At 35.9% G+C, this 26,628-nt stretch overlaps 2 protein-coding genes across 3 annotated transcripts; one reads left to right on the top strand and one right to left on the bottom strand.

The window, feature by feature from the left end:
• Positions 1 to 1,041: 1,041 nt before the first annotated feature.
• On the top strand, positions 1,042 to 5,925 carry LOC131312615 (proteinaceous RNase P 2). Its single transcript, XM_058340498.1, has 6 exons — positions 1,042 to 1,958; positions 2,590 to 2,691; positions 2,817 to 2,989; positions 3,228 to 3,348; positions 4,776 to 4,844; positions 5,339 to 5,925. The coding sequence occupies exons 1-6, from the start codon at positions 1,068 to 1,070 to the stop codon at positions 5,603 to 5,605; spliced, it is 1,623 nt and encodes a 540-aa protein (XP_058196481.1). The 5' UTR covers positions 1,042 to 1,067; the 3' UTR covers positions 5,606 to 5,925.
• A 729-nt stretch (positions 5,926 to 6,654) lies between these two features.
• Positions 6,655 to 13,888, bottom strand: LOC131312616 (alcohol-forming fatty acyl-CoA reductase-like). Of its 2 annotated transcripts, none has more exons than XM_058340499.1 (10): positions 13,713 to 13,888; positions 13,518 to 13,624; positions 12,604 to 12,809; positions 9,876 to 9,976; positions 9,581 to 9,773; positions 9,259 to 9,420; positions 7,989 to 8,070; positions 7,647 to 7,925; positions 7,268 to 7,395; positions 6,655 to 6,949 (listed from the first exon to the last, which is right to left on the bottom strand). In XM_058340499.1, the coding sequence occupies exons 1-10, from the start codon at positions 13,852 to 13,854 to the stop codon at positions 6,796 to 6,798; spliced, it is 1,554 nt and encodes a 517-aa protein (XP_058196482.1). In that variant the 5' UTR covers positions 13,855 to 13,888; the 3' UTR covers positions 6,655 to 6,795. The 2 variants fall into 2 exon arrangements, with proteins under 2 accessions (XP_058196482.1, XP_058196483.1); XM_058340500.1 differs by having other exon boundaries at positions 6,759 to 6,949; positions 13,720 to 13,848.
• Positions 13,889 to 26,628: the final 12,740 nt, after the last annotated feature.

Below are 26,628 nucleotides of genomic sequence, written 5' to 3'. Positions count from 1 at the left end.
AGCAAATGAAGTTCAATTTATTACCTTACCTATTAATTTCCGAATAAGGTAGGATAAATTTATCACATGGAACTTATCAATCATGATAAATTTATCGATTAGGATAAAATAGTTATACTTCTATTTTGGATAAATTTCTCTTATATTAATTTATTCGACTTCCACGAGAATTTCACTTTAGTCCTTCTATTTTTAATTTGGACAATAATAACCTTGCGATTTCAATTGCGTTTCAATGTGACTCCTCTATAGAATTCTGTCCAAATTTTGGATAGCAAATATCCATGTGTCATCCTTGTGACAGCTTGAAAGGGCATATTGGTCATCCTCTTCCACCCTCTTCCCACGACGTTAGCTAAATCCCCAAACAGATCGAAAAAAAGAGAGTCTAAATCCCAAAATTTTGTTTCCCCCAAATTATTACTTCCCACCATTGATATGCTTTCGCCAAAATTATTACTTCCATGTGTATAAATATGGCTAAAATGGACCGACATAGGCAGATAAAAGGACATGGGTAATTTTTCCTTTTTCTTATTTGTGGGGCTAATAGTTAGGACGCAGTTGAATTCAGATGGATAAAAATTGGATTTTGGGAGTGCATAAAAATATGCAGTTTGGGGGAATTTTTTATTATCTGTAAATTCTTTTTTGAAAAACTAGCAATATAGTTGCTCCATTAGAAACAACTAATCCAAACGACATAATGTTTGAAAAAACTATCAATACAATCATATCAGGGTTCGACTGTTTGAGTTAAGCTGCAAGAAAGTAATTTTTCATACATTCCTTAGTTTCGGTGTGATGCCTTTAACTGGACCGGAGACAAAAACTTAATATGAGATACGCGTAAACCAGTCCGTAACCGTCCTACACAAAAGTCTATAATGGTCACTGAAAAGCTGGAAACAAAGTTCAACACATGAGACTGGCCCAGTACGTCACCCCACAATTCTCAGTCAAAGCCCAAGCCCGTTAGGCCCATACTTATCACGAACCCTATAAGTACCTTCTCGTTTTGAAATCCTAGGGTTTCTTCTCCTGCTTCAATCATCATCAAACTAAGCATGAGGAAGAATCACAATCACACCCCGGAGAGCAAGTTCCGCCACGACCTCGACCTCTGCTCCAAGAAGAAATCCCTCCCCGCCGCCATCTCCCTCTACGAAACCGCAATCTCCGACAAGCTCCGCCTCAACCACTACCACTTCAACGCCCTCCTCTACGTCTGCTCCGAAACCGTAACCGAACCATCGAACAGGGCCTCAGCGTTCGAGTTCGGCTTCCGCGTGTTCGACCGCATGCTGGCGGGCGACGTCAAGCCGACGGAGGCCACAGTCACCGCCGTGGCGAGGCTCGCGGCCGCGGTCGGAGATGGGGACCGGGCCTTTGGGCTCGTTAAAACCATGGGAGAGTATACGGTTACGCCGAAGCTGAGATCGCTCGAGCCGGCGTTGTTTTGCTATTGTAGGAATTTGGAAGCTGATAAGGCTTATGAGGTTGAGGACTACATGGTTAGCGTAGGGGTGAGCGCAGAGGAGCCGGATCTCGCGGCTCTTTTAAAAGTGAGCGCGGATACAGGGAGGGGAGAGAGGGTTTATGGGTATTTGCATAAGTTGAGGAGGGCAGTGAGGTGTGTGAGTGAGTCCACAGCGGAGATTATCAAGGGTTGGTTTGGTGGGGCCGGGGCGGGGGAGGTGGGCGTGGAGGAGTGGGAGAGTGAGAAGGTGGAAGAAGCCGTTTCGAGGAACGGGGGTGGGTGGCATGGGCTCGGGTGGCTTGGGAAGGGGGAGTGGGATGTGAGAAGGGTGAATGTGGTTGTGGGTGGTGGTTGTCTATATTGTGGTGAGCAATTGGTTTGTGTTGATATTGATAGAGATGAGACCGAAAAGTTTGCGCAGGCTGTGGCAGGGCTAGCCATGGAGAGGGAAGTTCAGTCTAATTTCAAGGATTTTCAGGTGGGCAGTTTTAAGTAGAGTGTAAATTTTAGGACTTTGCGTAACTAGAGTATTTGTAGGTTTGAGAATGTATAGTGTATACAGCTTCTAACTTATATGATTTCTGCTATCGGACTGTCTTTTCCACTGTCTGTTATCAACTTATCACTGAGTTGTAAAGATATTATTTGTCCTAATAGTTTCCTTATTCCGTGTGGTTCGTTTCAAACAACGAATCAATGATCAGTGGAGTAGGAAAATGAGTGACATAGTTTGTTTGCGCATGGAATTGGTGCCAACAGAATTGAGGCCTGATTTTTGGTTCTCAGGTTTACCAAATGGACAATGGATTGTTTTTAGTCAGAAGATCTCTGCTTGAAAAAGTGTAAACTAAAACGTTTCTTGGTGTTTAGCTATCATGTTTGGTTTGGGTTTAGAAAAGCTAGTTACATTTTGTCCAGAGTAGAACTGTATATTCTCTTGATATTGTGCCATACAAGAAGATTACGCATATAAGACAATGAAAGGGGATGGAGCAAACATTGGTTAAGGACTGGCTGATTTTACTCTTATTATCAATGATTTTACTCCCTCCCCGCCCCCTCCCCCCCAAAGATGCTTATTTTACTCTTATTATCAATGATTTCTTAAGGACTGGCTGGACACACATGCTGAATACGAAGCTATAGTGGATGGAGCAAACATTGGCCTTTACCAACAAAATTTTGCAGAAGGTGGATTTAGTATTTCTCAGGTTGTACACCTTGAGCTGGTCATTTGTTGCTTTTTTGTCTTCTACTTGGTTTGGCACACTTACAACAGCTATTCTCTTTGACTTTGAGTAATAGTTTCTGTTTTCTCAAAATTGCAATAGAGCAGCTTGATGCTGTGGTGGAAGAATTACATAGCAGGAACAACAAATGGCCGCTTGTTGTCTTGCACAATAAACGAGTTAAGTCACTTCTAGAAAATGCTTCCAATCGAAAGTTGCTTGAGGAATGGATAGCTCAAGGAGTGCTTTATGGGACCCCACATGGATCCAATGATGATTGGTACAATCTCTGGACCTTTGAACTCTCTCTCTCTCTCTCTCTCTCTCTCTCTCTCTCTCTCTCTGCTCAGATTTCTCTATGTTGTTCACTATGGTGTGCATCTTCTTATTGGAGTTTTTTTTTTCTTTAATATAAAATAACAGTGTATGCTTTTTATTATTTTGGCTTAGATGTTTGCCATATCTTGAAGATGTCTCCTCTGCGAACATGCTAATGATGGTTCTTCACCATGGTTTAGGTACTGGCTTTATGCTGCTGTAAAACTTAAGTGTTTGCTTGTGACAAATGATGAAATGCGAGACCACATTTTTGAACTGCTGGGCAGGAGCTTCTTCCTCAAGTGGAAAGAAAGACATCAAGTATGTTTTGCATGAAAGCTTTATACCACACTTACTTCTTAAGGCCAACTTCTAAGGGTTCATTTGCAGTTAGCTTTATATTTATATGTCTAATCCTCCAAAAGTGCAGTTTGTATGGCATTGGCTACTAGAATTTCAGTTCGGGATCACTAAGGCAAAATAAGTGATCGTACACAAATACAACATGAGGGAATTTCACATGCTGATATTTCGTAAAAATCTCTTTTAACGAAGTGCTAAAGTGTGTCTTGCGACTCTTACCGTATGCACACACATCGTTATTTTCGTCATATTGAAATACCTTTGTGATGAAGTAGAAAGGAAATCTTTGACCTTACTTCCATGTTCCATTTTATAAGACTGATGACGGTAATTTTGTAGATTAAAAGCCATCACATCCTTTCATTTTACTCTTCCCCACCCAATCTGTATCCTTCTGTGGTCTCTGTTGTCCCTGTAAATCTTGCTCTCTTTGGGGAAGGCCACATGCCAAACGGGGAGAAATGCCCTTTTTCCTTTCTCCTGCTAAGAATTCCATGGTAGGTAATGGAATCATGTCGTTCTAGAATACACGGTAGGAAAAAGTTTCAAACAGCTTCTAATCTTTCAAATGGTCACAGAATGTAGCATGATCCTTTTTTAACCATGTATCAGCATCCATCATATCTAGACTTAATATTTTGAACTGACTTGTTTTCCCTCCTCTTGGTATGGATATCGTCAGTCATATCTACAATTTAATGTTGAACATGACACTTTTTTCCCTTTTTTAAACAAAAAATCATCAATTTGTAATGACGTTTGGCTTATCACTAGTTGTAAAATACTAAAGCCCAAGGGAAGGGGTTGGGCTACTTAGTATTCAGCAGACATTTTTCATGAACACCTGTGACTTACCTTTGGTTCATACGGTCTAATGTATAACACGCCTAAAGAGAAATAAATATGTTGGAGGCATTGGGTTTTCATCATATATGTGTTATGGCACTGGATCCCTCCATGTTATGGTTGGAATTCGTCATAGTGCATCAAATGTGCCTTTCATGTTAATATAGTCTATCTACGCCTCTCTGAAAGGAATACTATCTTTCTCGTTATACATGCAAAGGAAAAACAATTCATAATTTCATACTAACAAGGCAAAGTAGGAATTGCCCTGTAAGCTGAACTTTTTCAAGAACTTTGTATGCGTCTTTGTTTGGGAAAAGTAAGATTTTTGTGTCTTTCCATTGTGTGTTTTAGGTTATTCATTTTGCTTTCCGCGGCTAACATGTCAGATATTGTCATTGATGTTATTATCTGTGCTATGGATTTCATGTCCAATTTTCACGTCTTGTCACTTGTTATGTTTAATACTCGATTGCATAAGATATGGATTCTCATGAAAATTTCTGGTAAATAAATTTTGTTCACTCTCTCTTTCTCAGGTTCGATATACTTTCCTGAAAGGTGACCTCAAACTTGAAATGCCTCCCTCTTACTCTCTTGTCATTCAGGTTTTCTTCTAACTTCAGTCCTTGTTCCATTCCTCTATTTCAAGTACGAAATGTGTAATCCTTTCAAGATAGAGCACATTTCTAGCAAAACTATTTGAAGAGAAATCATTGATGATAGAACCACAATATTAGGTCCAAGAGTGCAGAACAAGATCTTTTGTACTTTTTCTTGAACATAATACTAAACATCTTGTTCTGACTGAATATTCTGGTTCTATCGAAAATCTTCTTTTTAGGATGTGCCCTATGTTTTTTCTTTCTACTTGAGCACATATCATACAATTTCTCTTCTTGTGTTTCCAGTAGTCATAAAGGCTTTACAAGGTGCTTAGTTTTACTGACAAGTTTTAAGTTTGTTCTTCTAAAAATATAGACTGCTGCCATTTAATTCTATCGATTATGAATTTGTACAAACGGGTGTTTTCACTTTATCAGAGAGATTAGATCCAATTAGTCATTTTATGGTGCACTCAGACGCTACTCAATTGTTTCAGGAATCAGAAAAAGGAAATTGGCACGTGCCTCTAGCTGGGGAATGGACTGACGAGTCTTCAAGAACTTGGCTATGCATCACCAGGCCAGGTTCTTTTGAATCTTCTGGCCGAGACAACCATAAATTGGTCAAGTCATGCGACGCAAAGAGCATCTCAAATGACAAATTACATGGGAATTCAGATTCTTCACCAATTCGAGATAAACAAACATCCACTACCGGTAAAAGAAAGGAAAGGTCAGTATCACCATCAAGACTTGATTGTTAGCCAACTTGTGATATTTGGCAGGTTCCTTTCCTCAACTGTGTATTTATGAATCTGTGGTTCAGTCCCAGATCGTGTTGTAAGGTAGAGCCTCATGCTTCTTGCATGACCCTTTTTTTCTTTCAACTTGAGCGACATTTGTTGTAACAGCAACGTTACAGGATTCAGGCCCTTGTTCTGCTGTTCATTTTAATAGCAGCAGCAAGAGGAGGCTGTGCGGTGGATATTGGATTTATCTTGTATGCTTTTTGAATTTACCCAGATACTAGCAGATTGCCCGTGCATTAAAGCACTCCTAACAGTAATTTCATATTTTTTCCTAATTCGTGCATCAAAAAGTCTACCCACACAGATACATTGTGCACTGATTCTGCACAAACGGCTCTGTGGGGCCCACTACGGGGTCCCCTCAAAATGATCTGAGGTGCTCATTAAATTTAAAATATTTTTTCGAGTGCCTCTGCATAGAATCAACTTAGTACGATACCTAAATACTCGATCCAATCATATAACTCTAGAAGTTGGAGTGAGAAAAATTTAGCTTCACCCATGGTTAATTAAACAATATAGCAGAACAAGAAACTGAAAATGAAGTGGAAGTTAAAGAAATTAAATTTTACCATTCCTGCCCCTATTGGGTACTGAGTCGTCTTCTCTACTTGCCTAGTATCAACCCGTCCAAAAAGATAATTTACTTGTTAAGAATGTCCAAGCATGTACGTATTCTTCAGATGGTCACCATGCATGTACATGTACGTTTTCTCAAGTAGCCCTTGTCTACATAGCCAGCCCAAGCAGTACTGAGGCTTTTGCCAGTCTCATCTTGAACCTCATCAAAAAGTGTTGAGCATAGTTTGACAAGTTGGTTTGATTTTATAGGAGAAGTCTACAATCACACCGGCCGCGTGCGGTAGTACTGTTGATGACCGTTTGGTATTATCATTGTTGATTATTGTAAGTTCCATATAAGTTGGGTGTGACATGGTTGTTTAATTAATGTTTCACAAAAATGTTTCATCTTCGGTGCTTGCATGCTTGCACAACCTAGCATTTCAATCCACAAGCCAGACTTTTATTTCATAAATATAGCATCATAAAAGGAAACACATCATAGTTTCTTGACATAAAGCCATTATTACATAAACGTGACTGCAATTTATATTTAGAGTTTGGATTTTTTTTGGGGGGGATAATTAGAAGAGGTACTTGACAACTCCAGGAAAGTGAATATTCGTGAAGTATTGGTCCCAGTCAATGCACTTAGGATTGAAATAAAACACTCCTCCCTCTTCGCCACCACTTTCCCTTGCTTCCATTCGCAACTTTTCTGTGTTGAGATCATCAAAACTGCATACAACAAATTATTGCCAACACAGAAGTATTACAAGACCTTGGATTTGTGGATATAATGGAAAATGTGGAACAGGAAACCAAATATAAGTGAAGTAAAATTCATTTTTTTATGTTTCGAGAAAATTTGGAAACATTATTTTACCAAAATTTCTTGGTTATCAAAGTGCATAATAAAATTTTGAAGTAATTTAAATTATCTTTTTTTTTTTTTTTTTTTTTTTTTTCTTTTTTCCACTCTTAAAACTCCCCATCTGTGACCCATCGTATAGATTAAGAAAAAAAATAAAGAATTCGCATTCAAATGGTACTTACATTCCTTTAAAAAACAAGTATGGCATGTAAAGCTCCACTAATCGCAAAAGAAACTTCATCTTTCGTTCCTGGTTGATATATGTTGCTTTTGGGCAATGACAGAGTGCTACATTCAACAATTTGAATACCTAATAATTAACAAAATGAATAACTACTTTAGTTGAGTGTAATTGCAGGATTTGACAATACTTAAAAATGTTAGAAATGCCAAACAATTGCACAAAATTTGGATACTCTCACCTGCCGGCATTATAATTTCCACAGTTGAACGTCGTCGTCGTTATAATTTCATGAACAAAAGTTGAGATCTTGTTTGTTTCCAGCATACATAGCATTGACGTTAACGCAGGAGGATAGAAAGAGAGAAGGAAGTAGGTACCTTCAATGGCATTAAGTAATGGATAGTCACGTATTTCCGATAGCTAGCGGTATTGCTGAACACTCTGATCTTGCGTACTTTAACGGGATTTCCACTCCTCCTGTCGATCCATGGGTTCTTGGTGAAGTAACGAAAGCCACACACTTGAATGCTGTCATACCTTAATGGGTTCCTAAGAGAGGACCCCACATGGTAAATCATGATTTTGGGATGTTGATTTGCGGCGGCATTCACAGCTATGGCCACCAGCATAGAGTTCACCACCATATCCCCAGGTATCTGGAAAAATGATCAGTGAGAGAGAGAGAGAGAGAGAGAGAGAGAGAGAGAGAGAGCTTTTACCATGTCAGCAACTGACTCTGGATCAATTAACAAGCATCTCAATTTTCCTTTTCCAATCCCAAGGGCAAAGACATCCATGGTTCTGCGCTTTGGCAATTTTAATTAGTTCAGTAGTCCATTATGCTTCTTTTGAGGGAATGAGTAAATTATAGGAGGAATAACGCCATGGAAACCAATGTTTTGAAAAACAGACCAGCGCTCTTGAGATGAAGTGTGCTTGTGTTTTATCAATCTCACGTAGGTTGGAAACAATACTTGGTTTTTAGAAAATACTTAGTTCAAGATTTGTCTCTTCCGGTCTACTTGACCCGTGCCCGGTTCACCGATTCAACTGCTTATTTTCAGCGGTTTTTGAAAACTAGATTGGTTTTTAGAAAATACTGTAGCAGTTTTAGGCTTGGTCCGGACTTGCACATGGTCCGGTTGACAGTTCAACCGGTTGAACTGTCCGTCCGGTCCGGGTTTTAAAATATTGATGGAAACCCTCAACTTTCAACGGTTTTAACTACCTTTGACTTTGAATTGTCGTAATTCGAAGCTGAGGCGGCGCAACATTTTCGGTTAAGTTCAGATAGCTTATTAATTGGTTCAATTCCTACCTAGATAGGGTGTAAAGCCCACCAACAGACCCAATTTGATGATCCAAATTAACTGACTATCCTTCACAGATCGTTCATGCGAAAATTAGGTTGGTGGCAATGGTAGCCATTTGATGATATTCATTTGTCTCCAACAAAATGATGAGAACTTCATTCTCAAAATAATAGTTTTGTGACTTTTGTCCATTTTGATAGATACCCATGTGGCCTAACATATATCCAGTCATCTGTTTACATAAATTTTTTCATAATTAATTCGCTCGATTGATCCTCCAAGATAAATAAGGCCTAGTTTCAAAAACAAAAACAAAAAAGCCTGGGCTTTTTTATGTTTTGTCCTTATTCAAATTTTTTCGCATTTGATTCTTTGTTTTTGTCTATTTTTTTTTTGAAAATATCCAAATTTATCACTTTTAGTGCAGCTATCGTCAAGATGAACCAACAATTCAAAAAAGTTTGATGTAAAACTCTTAAATGCGGAAAAAAAAATTTGAATAAAGATAAAACAAAAACTGCCCCAAGTTTTTTTTTTTTTTCTTTTGAGAAACTATGCCTAATTAGGATAATCAAAGTTGGGCACCGCAGCCGGGCTCGGAACACACACACAAGGATATAAAGATAATACTTGGACGTATGATTTAAATTAGGCCTAGCTATGATAGACGAGTTACCTCAAACCTTCAATCCATCCTGGGAATGGTTCTTGATAAGTACTGGTAATAATACTTGGACGTATGATAGCAAGAGGTAGATTTCCTTTGAAGTGCCCAAAAACCATTTCTCCCATTGCCTTTGTGAACGTGTACGTATTCGGCCATCCAAAATGCGTTGCCCTAATTTCACATTAACAAATTTATAAATTAGCAATATAACATACGCCTGGTAAGAAAGTCCATGTTGTATGTCCCTTCGGGTCGGAGTCGATCGGTCATATTCATATTGTACATAATCCAAATAAAGGGTGTGTATCGTAATACTAGTACTGTTGTAGACCTTTGAATTCCGAAGTCCTTCATGGCCGCTGTAACTGCCTTTTCGGTAGCCTCCCTAGCTCGTAAGTCGCGTAGTTTTTCTTCAACCAACTGCTTCTCTACCCAAATGTCCAAACCGTAGGTTCCATTGAGTGTCTCACCCATAGCGAATGGCCTCTCTAGAATGACTCCCTCCCTTTCACCGCATACATAAGCTGAAATAAATTACACCATATTTCACTTGGAAATTAATATCATAAGTGTAAAACATAGATATGAAAGATTGTTTTTAGCAATTGGGAACAAAAATTGGTTACCGGTAGATACATGGAGAAGCATCTTTATATTAGTACATTTCTTGGCGAAGTTGAGAACATGCATGGCTCCCATGACATTGACACCCATTGCAATATCATATCTGAATCTCCAATAGTCAATGTAAAAATAAGAGAGAAGATCAGATGCATCACACTTAATTAGAGTGGATTTGGACTAAGTTAATTATTTTAAAGACGATGTGTATTATGTGATTTTTAGTTAGTTTTTGGATTTTATCGTTCATCTCGACGATAGAAATAAAAAAAAATGTATAAAATTATCAACCCGAGGTGAAAAAAGCTCAGATAAGACATTAGAAGTCAGTCGTTTCAAACTTTTTTGTATTTCGTGAAATTTTGTTTTAGCTTTTTGTCATATTTTTACTTTTCAGATTTATCTCGTAAAGACGAATACCGAAATGAAAATTAGGCCAAAGGAAACCTTTTTGACCATAGCAACACGTAAATTTGTTTTGTACAAATGTAAATTTCTTCTTTGCTTATCAGGAAAAAAAAAAATTCTATAGAGTGCTATCTATATTACTAAAATAGAGTGGTTTTCTTTAAAAATGTCTAGGCATACAAACATAGATGCATCTACAGCCGTTCGATCGTACTTAGTGATAAGGTTATAGCCGTTGGAATCAAAGGAATGAAGCGCTCTCTCAATCTCTCTCTTCCCATAAATTACTCACATTAAGGCATTGTATTCAAACTAGGGGTGAGCAAAAAATTCGTCAGACCGCGAATCTAGTTCAAACTAAAAGGTTTGGTTTGTTTTTTAGTAGTATGGTTTGGTCATGGTTTAAAAAAATTAAAAATCGCATTATATGATTTGATTTGTGGAATTACGTTCACAGTTATCATTCCAAACTGATCCGAACCGTGTGTGTGTGTGTGTATATACACACACACACACACTTATAATTTAAGTATGATTCACCAAATAAATATGGATTCACATTCACAGTTAGTCAACTACTTTTCCAATTATTAATTATATTAAATTCACCGCAATATTTAGTTTTCCTTCTCTGCCATGATAATTTAGATTAAACTTCTATATATCACAACTCATTCAAAATTTCCTATGATTATTAATTTATCATACACAAAATGCACATAGGATCACCAGAGTCAATTTACACTGCCCAATTTCTAAATTTCTCTAAATTCTATTCCTATAATTCCTTCACTACCAAGACTTGAGGCAATTGTGGTATTCCACTCTTAATTAGTTGGTTGATGTTAGTGTGTTTTGATAATTTGAATGAAATTGATTTTAACATAAGTTTTCTTTTAATTTATCTTCATAAATTTAAGTACTTTAAATATTTATTGAAAATGATAGCTTAATTCAAAACAAACCGTGGTTTAAAATCGATCTCGAACCGTACTTTAATGGTTTGGATTAGTTTGGTTTTATACCTTTTGTGGGTTGGTTTAGTTCTCTAAATTCATAATCGATAAGTATTGGTTTGGTTCTTGGTTTATTATAAAATTGAACCAATTCGAACCATACTTACCCCTATTCAAACCACTCATTAAGGCATTATTGAAATGAAAACCAAAATCATATATAACCTTTGTACAAAACTGAAATCAAAGCCATCGAGATCACCAAAATCAAAGCCAACATTCCTTTTCCTATTCGAAAACTCTATGGATACCGACCTGAGCACACTGACCATGGCCACCGACAGTACACGGGGCCCACTTTGGGCCCGCACGGATGATCCGACCTGTTCAATAATTTAAAAAAAATAACGAGGGGACCCGTGAAAAATCAGCTCCATCCGATATGTGTAAGTGCTTGAACAAAACTTCCCATTTTTTAAAAATCGAAAAAAAATGAAAAGATTGGATGAAAAATGAGAAGATTAGATTAAGCACTTGTACATATTAGATGGAACTGATTTTTCATATACCCTCTTGCTTTTAATTTTAAAATTATTGAACGGCTCGGATCATCTATGCCGGTACGGAGTGGGCCCCGCCTATGGTCGGTACGTATGATTTGTGTGCTTGGGTCGGTATTCGTAGCATCCTCCTTCTTATTTCTAGGCTATCAAACATACATCATGGAAATCTCCGAAAATAGAATTTTCTATACACGTTCGTAAGATTTTCACATTCTTCTTTACTTTCTCTACCTCTCCCCTCCTCTCTCTCTCTTGGGAAGTTCAATACCACCAAAATCTATTTCACCGAATCCACCGAGGTGAGTTCTTCCTTATTTTTTGTATATTTGCTACTTATTTCCTTTCCATTAAGATTATGATGTTTATCAATGGATATGTTGCATTATTATTTATAGCATAGTTGAATTTGTTGGACACAGGTTGGTATATTGCACGCAAGTTCAGTATTAATTTGCGTGTTGTGATTGTTTGAGCCGTATATTGCATGCGAGTTCAGTATTTGTTTCCGTGTATTGATTGTTCGAGCCGTACCTTCAGGCACGGGCATCCACTAGTGTGTGTGTGTGTGTGTGTGTGTGTGTGTGTGTGTATATATATATTTATATGTATATGTATGTAGAATGATGTGGCATGTCCCTTGCACTCCTTTCATTTTAAATTAAAACATCCATCACGGTGGCTGCATATACGTATATATACACACATAAAAGTCAGTCCATACATGATTTTTCGTAAATTAATTTCATTCGATTCATTTTCACGTTTGGCTTGGTGGAGAAAATCAATCTTCATATTGTGTTGTTCACCTTTCATCAAATTTGGTTGTCGCGGCAGAATGCACAATAACATCTATGTCTCTCCACAATTCATCTCTCAGCTCACTTTCTTCGAGGCTGATCAACGCTTCACAAGTAACATCTCCTGAAACTGGAACCACCTTCTCTGAAATACGGGAATTGAAATCTTCACCCCATTTCTCACGTAGAACTTTAAACAGCTCTGTCCCTATGACCTATGTATGACATGAAGTATGTTAATTATATGAAATGTAGAACAAGCTAGCTAGAAGATGGAGAATGCTTTCTGAGTGTCAACTTACCTATTCGCCTCTCAAAGTTATTTTCTTTTTTTTTTAAAAGAAAAAGGTGACCACAACAAATGACAGAGGGATGGAAGGAAAGGGAAAGGATGAGTTTGGCCAATAGATGAAGTGATGGGTATTTTCACAAAATCGGTCTGTAGGGGAGAAAATTGAAAAGATACAAACTTAAAACTATCTTCAGATCGACAGCAGCTGCAATTTCATTATCTATTTCATCAGAGGGAATCAATAATAGGAACAAAACCATTCTTAACGAGGCTCAAATAGTATGCCGAACGGTAAGAGGTATATATTGATAAGTCTTTGGAAATTCGTCATGATGATGATGATGAAGGGTACTTCTTATGTCTATAGCTTCTACTCTCTCCATCTCATATTTTTAGTTAATCGCGAAAAGTTATTCCTTTTTTTCAGATTAAAAATAATAAACACGGTTCCACATATCATAGGTTTTTTTTTTTTAAATTTGTTTACACCAGTTTAAAGAACCTTATAAGTTACTTAAATTGATTACGAAAGTTCTAAAGAATAGCGTTCGAAATTTTCTACTTCTCTTCTGAGAAGAAATGCGTAATGGAACTACAATTACTAGACGAAAAGAGTAGCACAATTCAATACCTCATCATGTAATCGTTGTGTTGCTGAGGCTGCAGCATCTTTAGCTCTTATTAAAAGAAAGAGCTTTTTTACATTTGGCTGAATCCTTAGTATCTTCTCCACCATAACTGCATATTTCAAAGAGGGTCATGACTCATGCAATAATATGAGAGAGAGAGAGAGAGAGAGAGAGAGAGAGAGAGAGAGAGAGAGAACTCTTTGCCAAAAAGCCGGTGCCACCAGTGACTAAAAGAGTCTTGTCCTCGAAGAACCGGATTATGCTACCCATTTCAATAGGAAGAGAAACGAATATTGGGAATTTAGAATCGATCAAATAGATGAAGATTTGATCGATCATGGGATCTCTCTCATCTCTTATTTATTCTAGACTGTTGGTTCTTCGTTCTTTAGTCCTTTTTCAGAATTCTAACTTAATAAGGAGACATAATAATTGAATGTTTGATCATTTAATTTTCCAATTTTACCCTTGAATCCCCCTTTTTTGTTAGTAGAACTTATTTTTTGGAAGGGTAAAATGAGAAATTCCTTGATTTATAGCCATTTAGTTTTGAAGTGGGAAAAAATATTGGGGACCACAAAAAGTGGTACTCCCTCCATTCCTTTTTAAAAATTTCGTAACTCAAACTTATTAAGAAAACGTCATCTTTACATTTTTCACATCACTTTTATTTCCAGTTTTCCTATTTATCCTCTATGAAGACATCATAATTACACTTTTACTCACTAATGCCTTGTTCTCTTTACTTTTCAAAAAGAATTTTTCAAAAAATTTCTATTAGATTCTCCATACTTCCAACATTTCTCTCTCTATCTCTCGCCACTTATTATCCCTACTATTTTTCAAAAATATTTTCAAAAACCAAACCAAACGCAACTTTTCAAAATAAAATCTATTTTTAGAGGCAAAATGGAAAATATACCAATTTTTACCCACTAACTTTACAAAATGGACACTTATTAAGGGACAATCCAAATTGAAATAATGGACTTTAAAAAATGGACGGAGGGAATAATTGAGACTAAAGAATAAGGACAGAGGGAGTACCTGATTTTAGGAAATTTATTTAGTGATTCATGCATGGTGACCCAACAACCTTCTCATCTACCTATTTTGAAGGAATTCAGTAGTAAGTGTATGAACCCCTACAAAAATGTGCAGTGAAAATTGGTCTTTGGGCATCGTGTGACATTGCCTCAAACCACTGAATAAATTACTCTTTGGTTACCTGATTTTGTTAGCAGCTTAAGGTACGATACGATACACTACTAATAGTGACAGTTCGAACAAGTTTCTTCAATTTGAAAACGTAAAGTGTTGGATCTGGTCCTCACCCATGTGAGCGCAGAGACGACGGAACTAAGGTTCGGCATATGGATAGTTTCGGTTTTTTCTTTTTTTCCTTCTCAAATTTCAATATTAATTTTAGTTGTTTTTTGTTTGTTAAGAATGCACCTAAATATTGTATTTTGTATTAGATGTTATTTAGACATTTAAATGCTTTAAGAATCGGTCAAAATATAGATTACCTCATTGTGATTAAGGCCTTTAGGACATCACCTCCATCACATTCTGAAATGACCAATTCACATGATTTTGGACTAAAGTGCAACGCTAACACCGTTAACGGAAAATGTTAAAATGACTGTGATACCCTGTGTCCTTTTTCTCTCATCCCAATCCATCTTTCCGTGGAAATTCAGTCGGTGTTCAAGGATTGCCATGGTGATGTTGATGTGCTCTTTGCAGCGGTGAATCAGTACAGGATCTGCCGAAATCAGCTCTGAATTACAATAATTTTTTTCCTATATTTTTTCCAGTAAACGAAATGCGGATTCCTTGATTCTTTTTCATTTTGAGATATGGGACCAGCTTAATGTTTCCCATTCAAAACATCCAACACCTCATAAACCCATCTAAACTTTCGAACTATTTACCAGTAACCCTACCTCTTGGCCTAACTAAAACAAATAGTATCACCCTTAAATTAGAGAGAGAGAGAGAGAGAGAGAGAGAGAGAGAGAGAGAGAGAGAGAGAGCTGACTGAAGACGAAAGACCTCAAATCCATGATGAAGCACAAATTGGCTGCTTAATTGTGTTCATTTGTTGGATTACACACAAGCAGAGCTTGATTTTGGGCTGGGTTTGGAAGTGGTGGCGCCCAAGGACGGAACCAAGATTTTACTCTAGCAGTGGCAAAATGTATATTAAAAAAATAAAAAAAAATGTATTGCAATATTAATAGTCATCGGCTCTAAAAAAAATTAAACTAAATGATTGTCATTTACACATAGAGTACAAAAGAAGACTAATTTTAATTTTGAGCATCGATGTTAAGTTGTTTTAGTGTTAGAGTGCGGAATATTTTTTTCCTTAATTACACATTATCATTTATATTATTTCACTTTGGCCCATTAAATTTAGTTTTGGAATACTTTTTTGGGTCTCCTTTCATGAAAAAAAAAATAGAAGATTTATGACTAGTATATAATAAAAAATAAGGAAAAAAACCTAGCAGTGACGAGACTATATAAGTTGGGGATAAAAAAATTGTCACATATAATAATTGCATTTTTTAAAATTCTTGTCATTACGGTCACCACTATTAGACCCCATTTGTTCCATCCTTAGTTAGCATGTCAGCTGGCGCAAGTCATTATAGGTCATACATTATAATGATGCAATATTATAATGTGGGTCCAATGCTCATTCATTCTGCAATATTATAGTGTATGGCCATTTATTATAAATTCTCTCACCAAAAGTGCAATCAGAAACTCTTAACCAAAACCCTCTCTTAAATCAAGTCTTGCAAAATACTAATTTTCACAAAAAAAAAAAAAACAACATTGACTTGCTTCTCCAATCCAAATGGACGAATCTTCAATCAATCAATCAAACAAATTAATGAAGTGCGGAGTCTTCTAATATTGGATTTGAGCAAAAAAATTCCACACACAGTCCTTCTCAAATACGAGAATGACTGTGTGTGGGGATAAGCTCATTCAATGTGTAATTAAGACATTTTGTTTGTTTATTTTAGCAGACTTTCAGTGAAGACTCCTGCAGTCAGCTTCAATAACAACGTATGAGGCTCTTGTTTGCCACCAGCTGATAAAGTGGGAACCTATCAATTCAGTGGGAATTGAAATGAATTTCATTCGGTCCTTTTGATTCCCTCGTTGAACAATAAGTTGATAATATTCTCCCATTAGACACCAAACCATCATTCTCAATTACATGAAACCAAAAAGAGAGACCAAGACTATTTGAATAGTACACATACATAGTTGTCAGCAAGATAATTCCCAGGTCAAGAAATCCTCCCATAGTAACTTCTGACTTGGTTCTTAATTCTCGATCTCGTGAATGTTATAGTTGGAATAGTCTTGAAAGATAATTTAAGAAATCTATCTCCAACTAATTAATTAAAAGTGGCACGAGACACTGAGATATACGTGATTATAAAAAGTAAGGAATGCAGCTGTCTCCAAATAATGTTTTCTAATGAACCTAGTGCTTGACGATTTTCTAATCCTAAAATAATGGGTTGCCCCAAGCGTAGGGCGGAGACCGACGCAGCATAATATTCGATAAGACCGAAGTCGAATCCACAAAGACGGTGATGTGTGCTGACTAAAAACTCGGATTTTACTAATTTAAATGGGCTCTTAGGTAGCCACCCCTTGTCATTTTAAATGAGATTAACTAAACCCTGCGAAATTGATTGTTTTTTTCAAATAATTAAAAGGAAGGTACGGTCGTAGGGTTCATAGCACTCGCAACCAGTCTAGATTAACCTGCTCCAATCAGTGTTCTTAAAAACATTCAATTTTAGATTGAAAAAGATACCCTGCAAGTTGCAAGACTCTATGGTCGCCGTTTACCCATGGGCAGCGAAGAATGAGTTTTGGACCCCCAATTCTCCCGTTTACATGGGCTCCGACAATGCCCAGGTTCGTCCGCGGGAAGTATTTTTCAATCTTAAATCATTTTTACGTTGTTTGAAAATAGGAACAGTGTCCAGACTAGCCACGATATGCTAATCACCCCGTAACCCTACCTATGCAACTACTCACTGATTATTATGCATGAAAAAGAATAAATCTTAATTTGAATCATGCTTCTATTATGCGAGATGAAAATAAACGAAATATCTATGTTAAATAAGTACCAACGAACAACTTTTATAAAGAACAGAAATTAAAATGAATTATTGGAATGCAAGTAATTAAACAAAACTTCAAAATACTTAAAAGGAATAAAACTATATCACGGCAACCCTCGTTCTTTTCTAAATCGGCTGCCTCGTCTTTTTTTCTCTTTTATCCGTGCGTGGGAATCAAGATCTCGTTGTTGCTGCCTAAAACATATAACCCTATTATTCTACTGCCTGTCCAAGTCGAGGGCCAGGCCTAATTGGACCAAGTCAAAATAATATCTAATGAATAGTAGCCCTTTGGGCCACTATAAAAACATGTATAACTTCTAACCATTGGCCCACCATTTAAATACAAGTCCAAGTCCAAGTCCAAGTCTTAATTTCTTCTTACAGTGAGAGTCTTCTCTTTGGCTCCATCTCCTTGGTACTCATGCCCGTTAATTTCAGTGCTAGTATCTCTCAACTCCATATTGCAATTTAGATCTTCCACTAGATTAAACTCAAACGACCCAACTTCGAACACCATTCAATATTTCAATTTTTGCACTTTTTTGTATCAAACTCTCCAAATACCTACAACACAAAAATTAAGCATTAAACTCTGAATAATAAAATAAATGGGACTTAATAAAGATAAATTAGGGGGCATTAATGTGAACATTTACGCGTCTATCACCTAGCTATATTTGAATCAGATTGGTCACTCTTAATCTTGGTTAGCTCATTAGTTTTGGTTGAATAGTCATAGTTGTAGATTTGATTGGGTTCAAGCAAAAGTAAAATAAATTAAGAATACAAGAATATCCACGTGGTTGTGTTCCCGAAGCACTGGAAAATCTCTGTGTGTGTGTCTATATATATATACTCATTAATTTCCTTACTGGCTTGAAGACTCAATGGGGTATCTTTCTGCATTACTCGATATCCAACCTAATAGAACGACTAATTTGGAGATAGATCTCATCCACTGTTTCTTAGTGGGGATTCAATTAAAGTTGAGATAAAGTTCATAAAGATTGATCCTCAATACAAAAATGCATTACAATATTAATAGTCATCGGCTGCAGAAAAAATTAAAATAACATAACAAAAACTAAACTAAATGATGTTTGTCATTTACACATGGAGTATGAAAAATGACTAATTTTAATTTTGGGCATTGATAATGGCATAATAATTAATTTCCTTAATTTTTTTAGGTTAAGTTGTTTTAGGGTTTGAGTGTGGAATTTTTTTTCTTAATTACACATCATCATTTATATTATTTTACTTTGGCCCATTGAATTTAGTTTTGAAATACTTTTTTAGGTCTCATTTCTTAAAAAAAGAAGAAGAAGATTTATGACTAGAATATAATAAAAAATAAGAAAAAAAATCTAGCAGTGGCGAGACTATATAAGTTGGGGATAAAAAAAATTGTCACATATAATAATCGTATTTTCTAAAATTCTTGACGTGGCGGCCGCCGCCACTAGACCCCCCCTGGTTCCATCCTTGGTGGCGCCCAAAGAAGAAGAAGAAGGGCAATGTTGTCTTTTAACATAAAAGTTGAACTTTATTTATTTGTCTTTCTCAAACCAACTATCATAATAGGCGTGTGAACTACTCCTTCCGTCAATTTGGAAAGAAAAGATAATGGTAGCACTTTAGTCCAAAATCATGAGGAGGTGAATTAGTCATTGCAAAATGTGAGGGAGTTGATGTGCCAAGGGTCTAAAATACAAGGAGGTAATCTATACTTTGCCCATAAGAATATGCTCGTTTTTTGGGTCCCTAAACCCAACCCCTCTCTCTCTCTCTCACGGTCTGCCATAAGCTTTTCCTTCAATTATTAATCTCATTTCTCCTTCTATCTCTCAACTCATTACCCAATAAATCTCCCTCAAAATTCAAATCAGACAAACTATTAGATTTTTCGAATCTTGAAATTTCAAAATTTTATTGTTCATAGTTCGACTTCTGCGTTTACAAAATCCTGATTTTGTCACTATGTACACGAGATAATTCTCCAAAGTGTCGGCAACTACTTCATGCGGAAAGCCTTGAAGGCTGTGAGTTCTGCATGCATGCGTCACGAAACCATGTGCTCATTGCTATTGTAGCCATGGTTACTTTTATCAATGAATGAACTTTTTTGATTGATAAATGGTACTAAGATTGCAATCAAAGCAAAGAAAAAACTGCACAACGTTATTAAAAATAGAGGTCCTAGCTAGGTAGCTCCATAGAGTTTGGTCCCGATATCATGTGCAATTAACCTTGTAAATTGCAAAGCAATCATGGCGCGATCGATATCCTCGTCATATCCAGCAGTATAGACGCAATGGATGAAAGGTGATATGAAACGTTATAAATAAGAGTACAACTACCACTGTGAGAAAATTATTGATCATGAAGTTAAGCACTATATATACACACACACCTTTTATTTCATCACGGCCTTTGACAGGCCTAGCTTTCTCCGTAACCAACCCATGAACAGTTTTATCAAATCCATTTCTTTAACGAATTTGGATTAGCACCAGAGTTTACATTTAGACCATGTTCGGTTTGTGTTTTAAGAGAGGTTTTTTAGAGTAATGAGTACCGGAGAGAGATAGATAGATTAGAATCCGTGTATAGTGTTTTGAGACCCAAACGGAACAAGCTCTTAGTAAGCCTAGTTTAATTAGCAAAGGGATCGAGAATTAGCTGTGTTTTACGAACATTTCATATGCATACTAAAAGAGCAACCAACAGATTAATGCTTACAGCCTTGCACAAAAAGCTAGAAGTGAAAATATGTTTTTTTTTTTTTTTGATAAGTAAAGTGAAAATATGTTCTTGACTTCTTCGACAAGATCAATAGAGACATATACATATATATTAATGCTCCAAAAGTAGGAGGTCCAGGAATCTACGAAGAACACAAACATATACAGGTAAACAATTATAATGTATAACCGCAAAAAAGGGGATATTTATTAAAGTGAAAAAGCTAGCACATTTCACCTCCACGTCTTCATCTAGCTATATTAATTTTGTTCACTCTTCTTTCCTGATCGAATATCCTTAACTGATCTCTGACCCTTTCTAACCTTCGCATCGTTTAGCTGCTAGCTGGCTGTACGAAGAAGAAGAAGAATAAATTATAGTCCAGACGCATGGGCCCTTCTAGCTACTCCATCTGTTCCGGTTTGTTTGTCCACTTTTTGACTTTTTGATAACGTTTGACCTCTTAAAGAATTGCCTATAATTTTTAATTCGTAATGTTTTTAATATGCAATATGGATCTTGTTTGATAGATCTCAAGTAGTTTTATTATACAAAATCTTCAAAATCATAAAAAATATTATAAAATGTATTATATAAGTATATTTTTGAAAGACACGTATTTCGACAATTGAACAAACAAATTGAAACGGAGGAAGTATTTGAAAACAATCAGGAGACGTGCGACTTCATACGACGCTACAAATTAACATCTTAAAATATACTACTGCACTTTTCTTCGAAGGTAACGAACCAGAAGCACTATAAGCAGAAGAAGCTAGCAAACATGTGTCCAGATGTATGATTCTAACCACAAGTATTCATTCAAATCTTCATAGTTTCTCCTTGTCAAATAATCAGCTGTCCCATTTTTGCTCTAGCTTCGAATCATAACTTATGGGGTCAAATTTCACTGACCTCTCCTGAGGTTTCTGACACGAACAGAAACCTCCCTGAGGTTTCTGAAATGACACTTCCCTCTCCTCCTTTACCTGACAATACCAAGGGACCCCCCGCCGTTACCTGTCCGTTAGAAAATAGATGGAGAAGGTGATGTCATTGTACTATACTTTTTACAATACCTATACTACCTTCACCAGACTCTTTACCTCTCTCATTTATAAAATATAAAATATAAACATCTCTACACTTTGTGGTCGTTCACTTTGAAATTTTGTCCTTATTTAAAAGGATTCATATTTGTTAATTTTCTGTCAAACTCTTGTGAATTATTGGTTCGTCTTGATAGGAGGAATTGAAAAAAAGTAAAAAATTAACTTTTACCAAATATTTTGAGAAATTCAATATTTTGAGTAAAAGTAATAATTTTATACTCTTTTGATTCCTCTCGTTGAGACAAACTAATAAACCATAAAAATTTAATGCAAAACTAGCAAATACGAAAAAAATTCAAATATGAACAAAAATCAAAAAGCCTAAAAATCACATAAACAAGCCTGCATGAAAAAATTGAATATAAACAAAAACTAAACACAATTTTTTTTTTCGTGCGGGCTTGTTTGTGGGATTTTTTAGGCTTTTTGATTTTTGTTCATATTTGAATTTTTTTTCGTATTTGCTAGTTTTGCGTTAAATTTTTGTGGATTATTGATTTGTTTCAGCGAGAGGAATCAAAAGAGTATAAAATTATTACTTTTACCCAAAATATTGAATTTCTCAAAATATTTGGTAAAAGTCTTAATTTTTTACTTTTTTTAATTTCTCTTATCGAGATGAACCAATAATTCACAAAAGCTTGACAGAAAATTAACAAATATGAATCCTTTTAAATAAGGACAAAATCTCAAGGTGAAATGAGCACAAAGTGTAGAGATGTTTGTATTTTATATTTTATAAATGAGAGAGGTAAAAAGTCTGGTGAGGGTAGTATAGGTATTGTAAAAAGTATAGTACAATGACATCACCTTCTCCATCCATTTTCTAACGGACAGGTAACGGCGGGGGGTCCCTTGGTATTGTCAGATAAAGGTAGGGAGGATAGTGTCATTTCAGAAACCTCAGGGGAGGTCAGTGAAATTTGCCCTAACTTATGCCAAAACCCTTGAACATTAAAGTTTCAATCCTCTCAAATCTTTTCCAATTTGACATCCATTGTGAGGTTTAATTACTTGAATTTAGATTTGAGCCATTGGTTACTCTCTTGTTGATTGAAGAAATCATAAGCGAAAACGGATATCTGTTTCCCCCACTCCCTCTTTGTTGCAATATATATATACACACACAGAGTCCGGATCCAATCAGGACGTTCGGATTTTGAGTTAGTTTCGGACCACGATCTCAGCCGTTAGATTGTGTTTTCAATGGTCTGGATGCATGGACAATCTGTTCGCGCTAACAGATTTTCGGTGGATCCGGACCATTAAAAACACAATCCAACGGTTTAGAGCAAAAAGTCTGGACCTAACACTAAATCAGGGCATCCTGACTTGATCCTTAGTGTGTATATAGATACAATTCGGATCTAGTTAGAGATACCGAATTTGGGCTTTGGTGCAGACTTCTTTCCTTAGCCATTGGATTGTGTTTTGAATGGTCGGGATTTGCGGACAATTTGTTCGCGCGAACAGATCGTCTGCGAATCCGAACCATTAAAAACACAATCCAACGCTTGAGAGCAAGGTCCGCATCAAAGCCCAAATCCGGAATCCCTGACTGGATCTGGACTATATATATATATATATATATATATATATATATATATATATATATATGGGGCCGGTTCTAGGGACAATACATTTGACAACACTTTTGACAACATATTTTTCAAAATTCCACGTGGGACCTTCATACAATTGATCGGAGCCATTCAATATATTTAAAACATGTTTTTAAGGGGTCCCATAAAAAATCAACTCATTTGGATATCGGTAAGGGCTTGATCGGCTCATTTAATTGATTTTTATCAAATTTGACAGGATAAAATTGAATGAGCCGATCAAGCCCTTGTCGATATCTAAATGAGTTGATTTTTTATGAGAACCTTTAAAAACATATTTTAAACAAATTGAACGGCTCCGATTATTCACGTGGGGCTCTGAAAAATGTGTTGTCAAAAGTGTTGTCAAATGTATTGTCCCTAGAACTGGCCCCTATATATATATATATATATATATATATATATATATATATATATATATATATATATATATATATATCAATACACTTGTAATTAAAGAATATAGGATGGTAAGCCAAGGCAAGTCGTGAAAATACGAAATTACCCCTCGTAAGATTACCCTTGTAGTTTGAGTTGAAGGATATGGTCGTCATTTCACCTTGTTTGAAAAGAAAGATCTAAAAGAATGTAGGATGGCAAGCCAAGCCACAATGTGAAGTTACCGATTTGTCCTTGTAGTTTGTCAATGATGGAGTTAAGTTATGAGGGTATTTTAGGTATTTTAATGTTAGGTTTTCTGCTTAGTCAAGAAGAAAAAGAGGTGCAAAAAAATCTTTATTTCCCCTAATTTAAGGGATATTGTTTTTTATAGGTACAAAAAAAAATCTTTCTTTTCCTTAATTTAAGGCAAGCCAAGCTACCATGTTAAAAGACAAAATTACCCTAGTAGATTTCGTCTTTCAAATATTTTTTTTTTGGATGTCTTGAGGTTATTTTTGGTTCTACTTTGCTTAGTCAAGAAGAAAAGGCTTTTCGATGGTATTTTAGATATTTTGGGTCCTACTTTGTTTAGTCAAATAGAAAAGGCTTTTTGAGGATATTTTAGGCCCTACTTTGCTTAAGGGGTGTTTTCGGTAGTGAAAAATTTGTAGGTTTTTATTTGTGGTTGAGAAGTTGTTAGGTGTTTCGGGTAGTGAATAAGTTGTTGAAAAATGTCAAGTTGTTTCCAGTAGTGAATAAGTTGTTGATGGTTTGTGAGTAGAGTAACTGTAGCAAAAACAGTTTTTGTTGACAAGTTTTTTGTTAGTGAACATGACATGTGAAAATGCTGAAAGCTTTTTATTAGTGGAAACGAGATGAAAAAATACGTTAAGTTTTTTGTGATTTTTGTTATCGGAAACACCCACTTAGTCAAGAAGAAAAGGCTTTTTCAAGGGTATTTTAGGTTTTTAAGGTCATCTTTTGCTTAGTCAAAAAGAAAAGGCTTTTTGGGAGTATTTTAGGTATTTTAGGTTCTTTTTTGCTTAGTCAAGAAGAAAAGGCATTTCATGGGTATTTTAGTTCCCTCTTTGTTTTGTTAAGAAGAAAAAACTTTATATATCTTGTCAGTCTAACCATTAGAAAGAAAAAAAATCCTTCTCTCTCTCTCTCTCTTTCTCTCCTAGATCTCCCCTGATCCCTCTCTCATCGATCCCTCTATAATTCAAACGAAGATAGACGCATCAATTTCTCAATTGTAGATAAGAACACACGAAGAAAGACACTACGTGGTCAGATTCTCTTAGATTTCATAACCCTAGACTATGATTTTGTTAGAACTTCTTCAAATCGTAAGTATTTTGAGTGGTCTCTTCTTTCTAGGGTTTTCTAATTGTTTTACTTTTATGGTTGTCTTTTTCAGCATTAATGCTTGATAGTTTATTGTGCGCTCTCAGCAAATCGAGCTCTAATATTGTTTGATATTGGGAGAAAGGCTCTCTTGCAGCAATGTTTTATAGTTATTTTCCAAAACAAACAGACGAAAAAGCCTCATTATTTGCACAGTTTTAGAATTTAATCCATGACATTATCTTGATTATTGCTACTATTGTTTGAGAAGGAATTTATATTTTAATCCAAAGACATTTCTTTGATCTATGTTTATGCAGTGTTTAATTTGTCCTAATGGAATCAGAAATACCGTTCTTTATAATCCTTTTCTTAACAAGGTTGAACTATTTGTGACTCTCTTCAGTTTTAGTGCATAGTTGGATTAAATTACTTGCATGATCTATGAAATTACAATAGCCTTAATTAATTATTTGAGTCTACAAAATTAAAAATATTTTGGTACTCCAAAATAGTGTTCTATATGTTTTTTTTTTTTGTACAAGAACTCCTTTTGCATTGCTTATAAAATACTATCTTCTTTCTTTCTTTCTTTCTTTTTTAAAATGACCTTTCATTCAATTACTTACTCCTACGAGTTCTTTATTTCCATAATAACTAAATCTTAAGTTGAACTATTTTACATACATGAACAGCTACCCCAATGAGCACACGACAGAGCAGAATTACACTAGTATATATATGAGAGAGAGAGAGAGAGAGAGAGAGAGAGAGAGAGAGAGAGAGAGAGAGAGATGGATGGGGGAAATGGAGGGAATGGACGAAATGGAAAATGTTAGCTCCAAAAAGAGGCACTATTTTTTGGTTGGCAATTTAATTGACAAAACGCATTTTTTCTTGTATCTCATTCTTTATCAAGTTGTAATTTTCTTTTTTTAAATGTAGCGAGTTTGTATAGGATTAGAATGGAAGGAATCTTTATTTGTAATTAAGAGAGAGTGAATCAAATGACTATAGGCAAAAAGACTTCGCAAATGGAAGAAGCTAAATCGGAATGGATTAATCGGGATATCAATCCGGCATTCATCGAAAGTTGTTTTCCAGTTTGGGACATATGGGATTTTGAAAAGTCGGTCGACCGAAGTTGACTTGGTTGAATAACAAGACATATAAATACTTGCTTCCAATGATTTATATAACCTAACGAGAGCTTCATACTTGGCAGCCCCCAAACGTTCGTTATAGAGAAAAAATTCTCCGTGGGCTTTGTATCTTGGAGTTATTCAAAGATTCAATGATCAATACTCTTACAAGTAATCTCCAAGAGGTACAAGGTACATTCAATATTTGCAGTTGAGTTTCTTCCGTTGGATTTCTGGAAGGGTAATCGAAAGACTTGAGGATTCAAGGCGGCGACAATCAAGCATTGGGTGTGGTGAACGAGAATTCGACAAGTAGGTCTTAGGGCGATTGTAATGATTCAAATTGTAGGGTAAGATTGTTTGTAACTACACAATGGTTTTTATAGTGCCTAATGTCTTATTGTGGTTTTTTTCCTGTTTAGGGTTTTCACGTATATCCGGTGTTCATCGTTTGTTCTTTGTTCCTATTACTGCTTAATTATTGGGTTGCTAGCAAAATAGAAATTTCAGGGAATAGACGAAGCCAACTAAGAAGGATTACGGTGATTGTAGAATGTTTGTCCATTTCTTAAGGCTTTTCTATATTGCAACA

Source organism: Rhododendron vialii, chromosome 13a (assembly GCF_030253575.1).
Source record: "Rhododendron vialii isolate Sample 1 chromosome 13a, ASM3025357v1".
NCBI lineage: Eukaryota > Viridiplantae > Streptophyta > Magnoliopsida > Ericales > Ericaceae > Rhododendron > Rhododendron vialii.
Note: the sequence above shows the minus strand (reverse complement) of the source record. Positions and strands in the feature narration are given on the sequence as shown.